The sequence below is a fragment of the Meriones unguiculatus genome, chromosome 1 (assembly GCF_030254825.1).
Source record: "Meriones unguiculatus strain TT.TT164.6M chromosome 1, Bangor_MerUng_6.1, whole genome shotgun sequence".
Lineage (NCBI taxonomy): Eukaryota > Metazoa > Chordata > Mammalia > Rodentia > Muridae > Meriones > Meriones unguiculatus.
Genome location: NC_083349.1, coordinates 12,372,114 through 12,387,851, shown reverse-complemented (window position 1 = coordinate 12,387,851; position 15,738 = coordinate 12,372,114). Strand labels below are relative to the sequence as shown.

Here is a 15,738-nt window from a genome sequence, read left to right as displayed (position 1 = left end):
TGGAGTTCTTCTCCTCCTCTCCTTCAGTGAGTCATTATGCCTACTGGCCTTCACTACTAAGGACAAGAGAGGTACTGGACCTGTATGTTGGACATCTAGGTCTGTTGGAAACTTTGTGAACTCAGGGTTCGGTGGGTCAGTGCCTACCTGGGCTTCTCACCTGCTCTGTGAGGTTCAACAGCTGACATACCATACCTCCATGTCATGGGAATGTTGACACCAATTCCTGACCACATACATAGCAGCCACTCTACAAATATCTCCATTGCCATGGTGTATCCCAAGAGTCTCCTCCAGGTCTCTGGGCTAGGGTTTTACCTATACTACCACCACTGTCAACATCCTTGTAAACCCGTTGCTTAGGACAGAGCTTGATTTTCTGTATACTCTGGACTAGATAATCAGCCTTTACTGACCTTGGCTCATCTCTGTGACTCTCTCACCTCTTGGCCTCTGACACCAGAGCCTCCTGTAAAGCCACATCCAAAAACTGGTCACTTTATTCTCAAATGTCAGGACTCCAGAGAAGGCTAGTTCACAAAGAGTAGGGGCAGCTTGATCTTTGGCTTGCTTTTCTGTTGCCAAACCCAAAACTGGACCCAGGCCCTCTTACATACCGAGAAAATGTTCTACCGTGGAGCTTTATCTCACACCTACTTTTACTTTATTTTGAGACAAGGGCTCATTCATCTGTCCTGGCTGGCCTTAAACTCTCTCAGTAGCCGAAGCTTTTCTGTTTCAGCTTCCTACTTAGCTGGAATCAGAAGTTTGCACCACCAGGCCCAGCTTCGCTGTATTTTCTTGTTTCAAGTGCGGGCCCCAAGAAAGTTCTTCGGTGTGCACCGAGCAGCTGCGAATCTGCTTATCTAATAAAGGGAAGGCACTTACCCTCCTGGTATTCCCCAGAGAATCATTGGCCACCTGCATCTCTTTAGCTGCATTTAATAGCTCAGCCCAAGATGAATCTGCATGATTAACAAAAAGCCTCCTGATTTTATTTTCTTTCAGCATTTAAATGCTAGAACAACTACCATTGTTGTCATTTTTTTTCCAGGGGTTGTGATCAAAACACAAAATTTGATTCTAGAAATTTTTTAAGTAATTTCCAAATACCATTCTCCCTGGAATCACAGAAAAGAGATGACCTTGCTGTTTTTGTAGACTCAGGGAAACCCACAGTGTGCTCCATGACTGGTGTTGCTAGAAGCATACTCCCCGCCATGACTTATCCTCAGAGTTATCCCTGTGGAGGAGTATGGCTGGCTCACCATAGAGTCCATGTTGACCGACCCTGGTTCCTGCCTGCAAGGCCGTCCCTCTGAGTGTCTGTCTACTTAGGACCTAGAATCTTCAGTAAGTCTTTAAAACCGTTGGATTCCAATAATAGATTAATCACATCATTCTCAAAAGTAAAAAAAAAAAAAAAAAAAAAAAAAAAAATCCGAAACTAAATAAGTCGCATTTCGTAAACCATCTGCCTAAGGAGTGGAAACACACATGTGAAAAGATAATTTGCAAATCTGACAAGGCAGCATCATTGGGCCGCTTGATGACTGTAGTAAAGCAGGTTTGTCTAATGGGGAAACAAGGATCACTATCAAACAAAAAACGAGTGTATCCCACATGGAAATGTAAGCAGGCTTTAATATTGAGAAGCATTTCATGCTGTGCCTGCCAGCAACTCCCCGCCTGTCTGATTTTCCTTAACGTAAAGGCCGACCTCACCTGTTTAAAAATAATTAGGAAGCCGGCAGCTGTAATTTGGCTGGAAGTCCATTCGGCCGCGTTTGCATGTGTGCTTCTGACCCACTGACGCCTCTGTTGCTGTCTCTGCATGCAGGCACCATGGTCAGCAAGGACTCCGGCAGATGCGTACTCACGACACCAGAACAGGAAGTGGAGCCAGCGGCCTGCCTGGCCCTGGAGATGAGATATGCCCTGGACCCCAACCGACAGATCAAAAAGCGCAACAAGGCCCTGCAGGTGCGCTTTAAGGATATCTGTGAGGCCCAGAATGAGCAGAGGGACACACAGCTGTCTTCAGGACCTCTGGGGGAGAAGCGGGAGGCCAAGGCTGTGTCCTGTAGGGCGGCGTACCGTAAGTATATGACAGTGCCAGCCCGCCGATCCATTCCCAATGTCACCAAGAGCACGGGTGTGCAGACCTCACCGGACCTTCGCAAATGTTACCAGACATTCCCGATGGACCGGAAGAAAGGCAGTCTCAAGGGCCTGCCAGCTGCAGATGCCTTCAAAAGCCAGAACAATGGCTTTCTGACAGATTCAAAAGAAAAGAGCGAGGCTGGACCCATGGAGGACCCACGGCCCTGCAGTGCAGGAAGGATTCACAAGACCACAGCGTTGGTTTTCCATTCCAATGAGCATGTGAATGCGCTGGACCAGCCTTCTGGGGTCAACTGTGCAGAGCTCTGCAAGACTCCAGGCATGCTTGGCTATCCTGAAGCTCTATTGCAGAACTCTCGGCCTCCCTCTGAGGAGCCCATCCCCCAGCTGCAGGGGAGAGCTAAACCCGACAGGGGCACGCCAGACTCAGAGGAGCCCACCCCACTCACCCATGGAAGGGTGTTTAAAACAGAGGTCGCCACTGTGTACCCGCCTGCCATCAGTACCAGGCCCCCTGAGCCTGGCTTGTCAAACTCTGCTGCTGCCAGCCAGTGGTCTCTCTGCCCTGCGGATGAGGAGCAGAGGAGGGCTGCTCACATCAATGGACTGCAGGCATCCACAGGTTCTGCTCTGGCCTGCTCACCCCCGGCGCAGTGCCTGTCCCCAGAATGTAGCGAACAACCCCTGCGGAACCAGCCTAGCCCCGTAGCTGGGGCAGGGGATGAAGAACACCAACAAATCGTGCCTCACACAGAGGTGGTAGACCTCAAGGCCCAGCTGCAGGTGATGGAGAACTTAATTAGCTCTAGCCAAGAGACCATCAAAGTGCTGCTGGGAGTCATTCAGGAGCTGGAGAAAGGAGAGGCCCACCGGGAAGGGTATGTATGCTGACTATCCTATTCCCTGCAGGCTCACCACTCCCAAACCCATCACTAGCTCCTATGTCCCATCCCTAAGGAGTCTATCTAATGCCAGCATTTCTGTGTCAGGGTTGCAGTTTGAAGAGCTAAGCCAGTTACAAGGGTCACAGGTGTGTTGAAGGCCAGGCTCTTCATTGCTTCTGACATTCATTCCATTGGTGAATGTTTGCCCACCTGGCCTTGGGTTGCAAGCTCTACCTGTCTACTCAGTGAGTTGATGGGTCTTCCTTGTGATCTAATCAGATTAATGTTTCTGATCTTGATGAACTGTAATGCATGTGCCCGTTCACAATATCTAAATAAGAGGCCTCTTGACACCTGGAATACCATTATCATTATAGAAGGAGAGGTAGGGGAAAACAAATCAAAAGGGATTAGGAAAAATAAATTCTAGGAAGAGGTAAATGATGCCATTGGGATGGGCATTCTGGACCATATAATGTTTGTGTAATAGACAGTCTTTGGTTTTTATTCTTTTCCTAGAGCACACAGAGGCAGAACCCCTCTTTAGACAAGCCCTATCTGTAGATGATTAGGAGAAAGACACTACACCCATGACTGGTCCTGAGTGTCCTTTGGACTATAGGACAGTCTAACATCAACAAGGGTTTGTTGGACCTGACCAGCTGCTGAGCGTGCAAGCTAGGAAGCAAATCTCCCCCAGCCTTCACTGTAGGCAAGGATGCCAGGACTGGCTCTGTGCATCTTCAAACAGTACCCATGGCTTGCCAACCTTGGTCTGGTCTGACAAGCCTTCTGTTTTCCAACCCCTTGAAACTGCCTCATCCACTCCATTCTAAGTTCTGGAGGTTGGATGAGCTTTCCTGTCTGTGTGACTGGTCCCCTGTACTCTGTGGGCGAAGTGAGCTGGCAGCAGCATAACAAAGGGAAGCCAGGCAATACATTGTCACTGCAGCAGAACACCCTAGACTGAAAGCTCCTGTAGGGGATTGCTGTGATTGATTCAGACAGTTTGCTTATCACAAGCAGTGGAAAAGAAACAGCCTCTGCCTTCCAAGGCGGAAGGTGAAGCCAATGCAATGGTTTCAATAGCGAGGCACCTGGTACTTGTCCCAACCTTGACTTTGACTGTTCTACCTTGGAGCACATGGCCTGTCTACAAATGGGGATACTTACTACCAACCCCCCGCCCCCTGTCCAACTGACACAGTAAGATTCCAGTTGCCATGACCACAAAAATAAAGACTAGCCTAATATAATTTGATAGGATGCTAGTAGTCACTCTAATGCCGTGGAACTGCAGAAAGCTTGTTCAATTCCTGCAATATCTCCATATTCATGCATTTCACTCATTTGTTCTCCATTCTGTACACATCCAAAAGTCACACACTGGGGAAGAGGGACTTAGGCATTAGCAAAAAACGAGAAGGTCACAGGAACCATTTCTAGACTTTGATATAGCTTGTAATAATGGGAGCCAGACAGCAACATAAAAGGATGTCAGCAACACCAGGTTGGAAAAAGCAAAACAAAACAAAAAAACCTCATCAACTGGTATGAAGCTAGATGCATATAGTATGGTAATGTGCATACCCCACTGGGAGTCACACTCAAACAGAAACATCTATGAGCACCCTAGGAAAGAAAAACTATGCCTATAGCTAGGCGCTTCCTTGTGTTATCAGGACAAGCATGAAACTTTATTTCACTGGCGTCTTCTAGCTTCCTAGAGGCTATCTGTACCCAGCCAAGTGGGTTCAAGTCCTGTAACCTATGTCTGGATGGGAGCTCTGGCTCTGGTGACTTGGGCCAGGGCCCTACCTCTCTGTAGCTGATCTCTGCACCTAGAAAGTGGGGTCTTTGATCATCATGCAATAGAGTGAGAGTTACAAAGGCAACTCTCAGTTATGTTCTTCCCGGTGACAAATGCTGAGCTGGATAATGTCTGCAAGTGTTTAAGTATTGGTCTTATTGATTAATGGTTTTGGATAGGAGAAAGAGGGTCTGAGGAACACTTAGGGTCCTATGTCTGAGTCCATTGTAATGAATACAATCCCATATGTTGAGCGCAAAGGCTGATACTCAACATTGCCCTGGAAACCCTGGGATTCTTTGTTGAGTAGAGTGGCTGCTGGCTACCTGTGCCCAATGAAACTCATAAATTCACATTAGTTGCAGTTGGTTATGCTTGACCATTCACTCCCCAGTCATGCTGGCCAGGATTTAAGAGCTTGGTAGTGTCAAACAGAAGAGAAAAGGCCTCTTGTCACAAAAAGCCTTTCACCCTGGTATCCCAAAGTTTGTGCAGTGCCATATCCATGTTAGGACTGGCACCTTATATCAAGGCCAAGAATGTGGTCCCTTCTCTCACCTTTAAAACAAACCTCTGCTTAGGTCATTATCCATACAAGGGCAAACTCAGGATCTCAAGTCAGTTCCACAGTATGGCAGCCTCACACATCAGTTCTAGAACACTCATTCCCACCCACCTCAGGGAATCCACTGTATGAATGTAACAGAGAATCAAGTAGTTCCAAAGCCCCAGGCTACCTTGACAGTGGTTCTTCCCACTCCAGGAACAAGATCATTAATTTGACTAATATTTACACTTCCCACTTCCCTTGTCCACGTGGGACTAGTCCAGAGGGCAGCAACCTGTAGGGGACAATGCAGAAGCTATGAGGCTGGAATCCCTGAGGAGTCCATAGGGACTGGAAGGCCAGTCATGGCCAGTTCCACTGTGTCACCTGTAAGCACTCTGGGGAAGGGAAGTAGCTGCCCATTTCCCTGGTGTAAATACTGCATTGTCAGGCAATTGCATCAGCTCCCAAACCCTGAAAATAGAAGTTTCTGTTCCTCTGATCACCTGAGCTAACCTCTTTGGTCCTGAGGGAAGAAGAGAGAGGTTCTTAAGACTTATGTACTTCATGGAGGCTAGAGATGATTGTTTTGGTTGTAGCCCAAGTTAAAACAACAGGAAATGCATTCTGCTTTATGCTGATTAATTTTTAATATATTACAAACTATATTTTTCTTTTTCTCTGTGTGTTTGTGTGTGTGTGTGTGTGTGTGTTGTGTGAGTTTGGTGGTTAAGGGCACAAAGGACAACCTTCAGCCATCAGTCCTTTCTACTATGACACGGGTCATGGGGATAGAATGTAAGATACTGGGATTGGTGGCAGTTGCCTTTGCCCATCAAGCCATCTTGCCATCCATGTATGTATGTATCATTACATATTCACTTTCTGTGAAGTGACAAAGAATTAAAGAATATCCAAAGTTAAAATATCCAAAGTTGTCCTTAGGAAATAGTCTCAAAGCTATGGGTCACTGACTGTAAGACACCTATGAAGCAATGGGCTAATGTCAAGGCTCCTACTTTCCTATCATGCCTAGCAAAGTACAAAATGGCTCTGGATAAGAACCATCACTATTAAGAAGGATCTCCTAATGAAGTGGGCCCACTGGAGCCACGACTGCCTCTATGTGACCTATCCTATATACACATCCGCAGAGTGTTCTCAGAGCTAGAGCTGTGCTTTTGGAGGCCACGGGTCTTCTCTTGTGTTAATGTCTGGATGGTGTGAGGGGAAAGTGATGATCTTTACGTCTGATCAGGAGTCTCTAAATATCTTAGGCTGTAATTAATGTGTTATATCTTTGATAGGGCTTTTCATCATCCAGGACGTCAGACATGCGCTTTCCAATGGCTTTCTCTGTATGGAGCAATGAGGGCATCACCAGATAGCTGCTTCCAGTCCCTTGCAAGTTTTCTTCCTGAGAGACTCTTCCATTAATTTCATTTGCCTGTATGCATGCCTGAAAGGCTTGGGCAGAGAAAGGTCTCATCGTAGGCAACTGAGCTTCAGTTGGGTCTTCATTAAGTAGGAGTGGTTGAGGCTTATTAGGTATGTTTTCTAGGAACCCCCTGCCTAGAGAGCACACAGTGGGTACAGGATAAAATGGTAAGACCAATGGACAGCATTTAAGAGGATGCCTTCTGTAAGGAAGTGGTTGTGGAAAAATTGCCTCACAATCATGCTTTTTAGTCCCCTGTAAAAACGTTTGGGCAATTCACGCAAATCACTCTGCTTTATGCAGCGCAGGCGGCATTTGCTCACCCTGCTGGCATGAATGCCAAGAATTACCCTGCCTGTTTCAGTGTTCTCAGTATTATTCTGGTCGCTTCTCAAGAAGTGCTAGGTCACACAGGCTACCTGCATGACTGATGTATTTGTTAAAGGTTGAGAATGGGGCAAATGGGATATGGAATTAAAAATGCAACCAGTTCTTGCAACAGTGGAAATTCTCTGTAGCCACTATGGGATTCCTGAGCTGGAAACTCACTGACTGGCTGCCTGAAGGGCCTCCCTGCTCAAGGGCATTGCAGCCCCAGCAGCACCCTGTGGGGAGATAGCTCTTCCTGCCTCCCAGCTTACCCATCCCTTACATTAGAGCAGTGGTTCTCAACCTTCCTAACGCTGCGACCTTTGATACAGTTCCTCATATTGTAGTGATCTCCAACCATAAAATTATGTTCATTTTTACTTTATAGCTGTAACTTTGCAACTGTTATGAATTGTAATATAAATATCTGATATGCAGAGTATCTGATGTGATATTCTGTGAAATAATATATGATAGGAACCCTGTGAAAGGATCATTTGACACCCCACAAGAGGTCCTAACCCACAGGCTCAGAACCACTTGCTCTAGAGACTCAATAAGTCACTGTCTCTTAACAGCCTTCCTAGTCAGAGAAGACCAGAAACCCATGGGAGAAGCTATATTCAAAAATGTTAAACACAAGGCCAAGACCAACCATTCCCCAGACTGACAGCTTCTTCACTGGCCAGGTCCTTGTGAGCATCTCCCTCAGACATGGGAAGTGGGAGTCAGGTGAGGAGGCCACCCAGAGCATGCCAGAACTTGAAACATAGCTAATAGAAAAGCGGGCATGAAGTGCTGGACCTTTGTGGCTATACTGAGTGAGAAAACATCTGAGACAACAGCTTAAAAGGAGACAAGCTAAAGTGTCTAATAGCTTGAGGAAAGGGTAGAACTTCTAATACATCGTCAGAGGGACAGGTCCCCTGTGGTAGGATATCCTTCAGCAAGGCAATAGGTGGCTTCTTGGTGGCCAGAGGTCTGGTTCTCCCCATTTGGGGCACACAGTGGTTTAACTAACTAACAATATTATTTTAAAATTAAATACACAAAGACACTCATACAAAAATCCACTTGTGGGAATGCCTCCAAGGCCAGGGGCTCGATGAGGAGAGCATCCCTGTGCTTTCAAGACTCAGGAGAGAGGAATAAATAACGGAGTTAACACATCCCGTACAGAGACCTGTGTTAATGTCTCCACAAACCCATTTATCCTGTTCATCAGCATGAAAAGTGGAGTAGCCACCAAGTAAGAAAAAGTTCTGTGCAGACAAATAGGTGAGAAGTGAGGACTCAGCTCCTAGGACCTGGGTCACTAGAGGACCTCATAATCCCTTCCCACAGGGCAGAACCAGCCAGTATTGGGCGGCAGGGGGAGGGGAGGGCAGCAGATTATCAGCTTTGGAATCCATATCCAGATGATTCTCACTCTATCTTTATCCTAAAAGCAGCCGCAAGCAATCCAAATATGAGCAGTCACGGTGTGTTGCAACAAACATTTACACAAGCAGAGAGAGAGAGTTAGACCGGAGACCGCAGCGTTGACTATTAGATGGTTAAGTGTTGGAAATAGCTCAGCTCAGTTGAAATCTATGCTAAAATTCGGGTACAGATAGTTCATATGTGACTGCCAGACAGGAAGGACGTGTAACTCATTCAGACACTCAGAGGGCCCCTATTTGGAATATTTTCAGTGGAGGATGCTGAGTTGGGCAGTGAGCAAGCACGTGGAATTCAGGCCTTTGACGAATACATTATTAACTAATATTCAGCTTGTTCGTGTATATGCTTTATTTTTTCTTCAGTGTATATGGCCCCTACAACATACCCAACTTTGAAATTCTCTCTCTGTCTCTCTCTCTCTCTCTTTTTCTCTCTCTCTCTCTCTCTCTCTCTGTGTGTGTGTGTGTGTGTGTATAATACAAAATGGTAAATCATACGGCAGCATCCTTTATAGCCAAAGGAAAGGTACCCCACCTTTGTGGTAATAAAAGGCCATTTGTTTTCATTGATATGTTGTTGCCAGATGGATAGAACTGGTATACGGGCTCTTTCTCATATTGACAGAACATGCACAATCAGGCATTTCAGAACCTGTGAGGAGATGAGAAACCGCTTTAAATTTTCTCTAATTACCCAGGCCCAAATGGAATAAAATTCTGTGTTACAACAGAAAAAAAAGGGGGGGGGGGCAGTTTACTTGTTTAAGTTATAAAACAAGAGGCTCAGCATGGGATCTGTACATCCTTGTGGCAGCTGTGGCAGAGACCTTGGGAATCAAAAGCTTTAAGTTCCTGGCCCCCAGGTCTCCCCTTCTGGAGTCCAGGCAAAGCTGGGTCCAGGGAATTGATCCCAGCCTAGCCCAGCTATTATACACTGCCTATTGGATGATGAAGTGTTCCTGATAGAGTCAACACACTGCATTAAGATCAAGTCTTCAACCCGGTTCGCTGGGAAAGGTCTCAAACAGAGGGTGGGGGAGACAGTGATCAACAGTCGCTGCCAGCAACCATGATTCTAAGAGTAGATACTCCTGTGGATTCTGTAAGTCTGAGTGGTATCTTGCTCTGCTCTGACATGGTGTTCCACCGGCAAGCAGGGGACTGTGGGCATCGAGAGAAGGCTGTGCTAAGTGCCAAATCAGAGGCAGAGGGGTCCTTAATTCTGCCAAATACTGTCCTATCCCTTCAAACACTCTATCTGCAGGGGATGGAAATGCCGGCGCTCCATTTTCTAAAGTTCTTGACAAATCTCAGTTATTGTAACCGAAAACATTTTAAAGTGGTGCAGCCAAGGCAGGCCGGCGTCTACTGCACCTTTGTTCCCCTCTCAGAAAATGAATTTCAGTGGGACAGCAAAGCAGAATGAGCAGGTCTCTGCAGTCAGCAGGTCCTGAGCAGAGAAATTCCCACAGACATGGCCTCCCCTAGTTACTTCAGTGGTCTCTAACTGGCCGGACCCCTGACTCTTCCTTTGTAACTGAGGTCTAAAGGCCTTGCAGCCTGCATACCTGCCTGCCCAGGGGATTTGGGGATTAAATGACACTTGGAAAACAGGTATGATGGTACACACCTGTAATGTCAGCACTTGGGAGGCTGAGGTAGGAGAATGGTGAGTTCAAGGCCAGTCTAGACTACAAAGCAAGAATCTGGTTCTGAAACACAGAAAGCTTATAGAAGATAGGAATCCCGTACCCAAAGGTTGCCTGCGGGGAGACCCCGTTTTTCTCTGAAGTCACTCTGTCAAATGACCATGCAGGAGCAAGCTGCCGCGAGGTCAAGGCATGTGGGCTGGAACATGTGGAGTGTCTCCTGGCTGTGTTACATGAGTTAGTCTATTCTGGAGGATAAAGAGGGCCTGAGGATTGCACAATCAAGGCACTGTGCTCTGAACTTCACTTCTGAGTCGTGGGGAGTTGAGATGGGAGTCAGGGAACTTGGAGTCTGCCAGATCACTGAGCTTTGACTTTCTGACATACATTTTTCTGTCTGGAAGAAGGCTCCTCTCTGCCCTAAGAACATGTTCTGCAGAATTGTCTAGAAGTAATACAACTTCTACAGCCATCTTAAAATACTCATAAAAATTTACTGAGGAAAACCCCTATGTACTGATCTGCCTACGTGGAGAACAATCCCATCCTAATTCCCACCCTCCACCCCTACCCTTCCGTTTCCCCCTCTTGATATTTCCCCAGTGCCTTTTCCTTCCCATGATGCTGGAGGTGAAGGTGTCATTCTATTAGCAGAAGAGAGAAACTTTTTTTTATCATTATTACAACATGTAGCTTTTATAGATTTGTGATGAAACAGTCACACCCCACATTCAAGTGTATTTCTTGTTTTTGTGATTTTTGAAGTGAAAGTGCATGCCAGGACCCTCCCAGTCACAAGGTCGTGGTGAGCCTTTTTTAATGGTTTATGTTTAGATAGCTTTGTAAATACTTGTCTCAAGTTCTTGGAAATGATAAGTCTTTCCCTCCTTAATGTAAAAATAAAGCTAAATATATTTGTAAGTGTATAAAACACATTACCCATTCTTGCTGTGGGCTTCGTGTAGGTATCACATATACCTGGAAATGGAATTTAAATAATCTTCCTGAGCAGAATGCCAAAATAGCTTTCAAATACCTCCTCAGCCTTTCAAGTTGGCCAGTGAATAGGAACCTCACCAGTGAGCCACAAGGCAACTCTGAAACCCCGTTTGCAGATAAAATGAGCAATTCAAGGCATGACATGAACATTTATGAAATTTATGGATTTGTGTTCCAGAATTCAGATTTAAAAAAAGGAAGAAGAAATGTGAGTTCTGGTTTTCAAATACTTTTTCAAACCTCATGCAATTTCTGCTAAGCAGTGGAAAAATGCTCTACACTCAACCTTCCGTTGGGTCTGAGGAAGAGTTGCATGGGAGCAAGAGCCCCCAGATGGAACCCCTCTGAGCTCAACACATCAAGTATACCTACTTGGAGCAATGTACAATAAGCAGAGCATTTCCGAGGCTTCACAATGCAGTCTGAGGCAGATGATCTCCATCAAAGAACTGAAGCTTGGGTATGCGTCATAGGCTTTCCAAGGTCAGGAGAGAGGGAGCATTTGAGTTCATAGGTAGGTTGTATGAGACTTCACAGTTCCCTGAAAACGGGGGCACAGCAGGCTTGCACATGGAAGGAGGAAAGTAGGCATTTTCCAGCCAAAGCAGGCCTAGGTCCTGCCATGATTGAAGGGCCTTCAGACACTCTGTTCCTGTGTCCACTCTCTCGGGTCACAGAATTGAAACTCAGCACATGTCCAGTGCCACAGGCAGCAGGGACCACCATTCCCCAAATAGTGTATATTTTTAAGGCTTTATCTTGACAAAGAGGAATTCGCTTTGTGTGATCATTGCAGAAGAATCTAGATCACTGGTGTCTAAGTCCAGGGACCTGGGGAATGACACAACACTCACTCTCCCTGAGAAAAACAGCTCATCACTCATAGAGTGAGTACTACCCAACAGCCAGGCTCTTACTTCCTCAAGTTGATTCAAATTAGAACAGCGTGGGAGCAATAAATCAAAACAGACTTCTCCGTGCCTCATAAAAACAACAAACAGAAGCAGGTGAACAACAAGCCAGAAGGTTCTGACACAATATAAAATAAACACCGAATGTATTTCAAAGTCCAGATGGAAACAACTGTGAGGATGAGAGACCCTGGGGCTAGGATGCTGAAGGATGCTGAACACTGGGGAAGGATGCTGCCAAATTAGGCACTATCCAACTACAAATGAATTTTTTTAATTATTGTATTGTTTTGACATAGGTCTCACTGTATAGTTGGGCTGGCCTGGAACTTGCTCCTATAGATAAGGCAGACAGAGAACCACCAGCCCCTGCCTCCCAGGTGCTGTAATTCAAGCTGTTTGTACCACTACTCTGACTGGAGTAAAAAAATTTAGGTCAACATCTCATCAGTTATATAATAGATTGTATCCCCAGATTAGGCTCAAAATTGGACAGTAAGGATTTCTACAAATCATCTCACCAAAAATATGAAAACTTGATAAGGATCTTATTTTATGTACACGCGTGCTTTGCCTACATGTCTGTGCACCACATGCATGCAGTATTCAAGAAGGATGCAGGGGCGACCTAGGCAAGAAGAGTGTGTCAGATCCCCTGGAACTAGAGTTGCAGATGGTTGTGAGCTGCCGTATGTACACTGGGGAATTGAACCTAGGTGCAAGTGCAGAAAGTGTTCTTAGTCACTGAGCCATCTCTCCTGCCTCAGATAGGAAGATCTGAATCTTCGGAGAGCAGAATTCAGGTGCATTTGTTTGGCAAGATCAGCTCTGGAAAGGCACACAAGCTTCACAAAGCAAAAAGCCTCACTTAAAACTGTTAACTCAGCTAATCTAAATACATCAAAAGAATCTATAAAGAAAAGATAAAAGCCCTTGTGGGTATTTGTCATCATGACCTGCAAATGAACAGCCACACTTTCAAACTGAAACCTCCATGCATTACAGCATATTTGATGGATAGGATTCAAGTGGGGAGAAATGGCAGCCAGAAGGAAATCCATTTCGGTACCATAAACTCACATCCTAATTTTTATTCCCTTTGGGTAGCTAGTATCACCAAAAATTCATTTTCATTAATTTTCAATAAACTATAGCTTAAGCATTAGCTCTCCTCCCAGAACACAAATTAATCAAGCCTGCCTCTGCTCAGCCCTAAAAAGCCATCTTTCTTATTATTAATAGATATTTCTAGTGCCTTCTGGGGCAAGTGCCTTGTTTGTATCATTATTGTCATTATTTTGCAACTGTGTATATCCTCAACTGTGTAAATACATTATAGAAAATGCAAGCTTTATACATTTATAGCATAACCTGAAAGTCCACACAGAACTTCCCCAAAATGAGAGGGTCACCACATTTGAGTCAATGCTAAACCAGTAACTGTTTGTCAACACTGTCTACAGAAAGCTGTGGAGTTTATTAGGGCTCTTCTCAGGAAGAGGTGGTTTTACCCAGATTGCTTGTGGGCTGAATGAGTGACCTTTCCCAGCCATGTGAAGAGGGCAGCTTAAGGTACAAGGTGCTGAGTCATTTATCTTCATAACTGGGTGAGAGGAACAGAAAATGATTGACCTTTATCTCTACCTGTTTGGAAAAATTTGAAAGGGGGTAATGATAATAGTCTTTAGACAAGCATCCCTTCCCCAGCTGGAGTGTCACAAAATTGGTCAGTCTATTATCCAGGAGCAAAAGGGTATTTCGTGCCTAGACCCAAAAAGAATATATATGCATGTTTTCCATTTGCTCATACAACCATTCATGCAGTCATTTTTCAAAACATTTCTTGGTCATCCACTACTTTACTCACATATATTGCACACTGCAAGTTCACCAGAACCTTGCCTACATTCTGGTATAAGAAGACAGAAAAAACAAACTGGCCACTGGTTTTGAGGGAATCCTCCATGAGGATTGGTGGTGGGACAAGGAAGCAAATGTTAAAGACAAGCAAAAAGGCTATACCTAAGTTCTTCTGATCAGAGAAAAGCATGGGGAAGAATAGCAGAAGACGAGGTCCTGGCCAACAAATGGTCTCAAGTGGTGCACAGGAGAAAGTGACCTTATTTCCCTAGCTACTATGGAGTGGTCTGTGGAGATTCCCAGATCACTAGAGCTTTTCAGCGGATGCAAGGGACTAACTGGAAAAGGGGTAGTTCGCGAGAACGTTGGAAAGCGGGCCATGGAAAGATGTTGCTTTTCAGAGTCATGCAAATCTACTTCCACAACATACCTGCACATCCTTCAACTTGAAAACGGGGCCTTGTACATCTTAACAGCTCAAGCAACCAGCACCCACCAAAGGGCCATTCAGGACATTAAGACACAGCAAGCAATGGAAGGACCAAACTCATTCTATGAGGCCACAGTAACCTTGATATCTAAACAACACAAAGATGCAACAAAAAAGAAGAATTTCAGACCTATCTCTCTTATGAACATTGATGCAAATATTCTTAATAAAGTACTCTCGAACCGAATCCAAGAACACATAAAAGAAACCATCCGCCATCAGCAAGTAGGCTTCATTCCAGGCATGCAGGGGTGGTACAATATACAGAAATCCAACAATGTAATCCACCACATAAACAAACTGAAGGGGAAAAAAAAACAAAACACATGATCATCTCCTTAGAGGCCGAAAAAGCATTTGACAAAATCTAACACCCATTCATGTTGAAAGTCTTGGAGAGATCTAGGAAACAAGTGACATACCTAAAAATAGTAAAAAATTGTATACAGCAAGCTTATAACCAACATCAAATTAAATGGGCCTTGTGTTCTTAGTCACTGGCAAGCGTGCTGGGATCCAGAGCTGCAGAGTTCTTAAAGTCAATAGTTAGAACAAGAAGTAGAAATGACCAAGACTGTCAGGCAACATCCTGGAATTCAGCAAGATGGCATGTGGTATGCATGTAGGGCCGCACCTTAAGGGTTACTATCTCAATTATTGGTTTGGGAGAAATTCCCACCCACCCCCCTTTATTCCTGTTAAAGATTTCACCCTATCCTAGGGTTAAAAAGTAAGGTTAAGACAAATAGGATGAAGAGAGACCCAACTCAGCTTCTTAGGAACGTGTTCCAAATCAGGATACCTGCATTTTTCATGCTAAAATTCCCAGCCTGGCTTTCCAACACTCCAAGCTTAAGGAAAAATGCTATGGAACACACTGTTGTGTTCTTTGAAGGCTCTTTCTTCTGAGTTCTGGCATGGCACCCATGCTCCCCCAAAACAAATCACCCTTGGTGTAGTCAACCAGATCTAACTCCTGTTTTATGCTACAGATACCAGGGTGGAGAGGCTAAGAAACCTCTCAGGTGGTAATATGCCGGCCACACAACACAGGGCTCTGCATTCGAGTCCTCAGCACAGACAGAAAAGCCAGGCATGGAACAAACTCCATCTGGAAGTTCAGCACATTGGGGTGCTGAGGAGACAGATGGGTCCCGGAGCTTGCCTGCCAGTCTAGATGAATTGGTGAGAGACACCAGTAAAAGGTGGGTAGGT

The 15,738-nt window shown here is 45.2% G+C and overlaps 2 protein-coding genes across 4 annotated transcripts in view; one reads left to right on the top strand and one right to left on the bottom strand.

The window, feature by feature from the left end:
* Positions 1-15,738, bottom strand: part of Dock1 (dedicator of cytokinesis 1) — a 494,434-nt gene that overhangs the window by 240,258 nt on the left and 238,438 nt on the right. The gene's annotated exons all lie outside the window — the stretch shown is intronic.
* Positions 1-15,738, top strand: part of Insyn2a (inhibitory synaptic factor 2A) — a 58,300-nt gene that overhangs the window by 16,892 nt on the left and 25,670 nt on the right. For both annotated transcript variants that reach the window (XM_060381429.1, XM_021644391.2), the window contains exon 2: positions 1,841-3,002. In XM_060381429.1, the coding sequence (XP_060237412.1) occupies positions 1,846-3,002 (1,157 nt within the window). In that variant the 5' untranslated portion in view covers positions 1,841-1,845. The remainder of the gene's footprint in view (positions 1-1,840; positions 3,003-15,738) is intronic.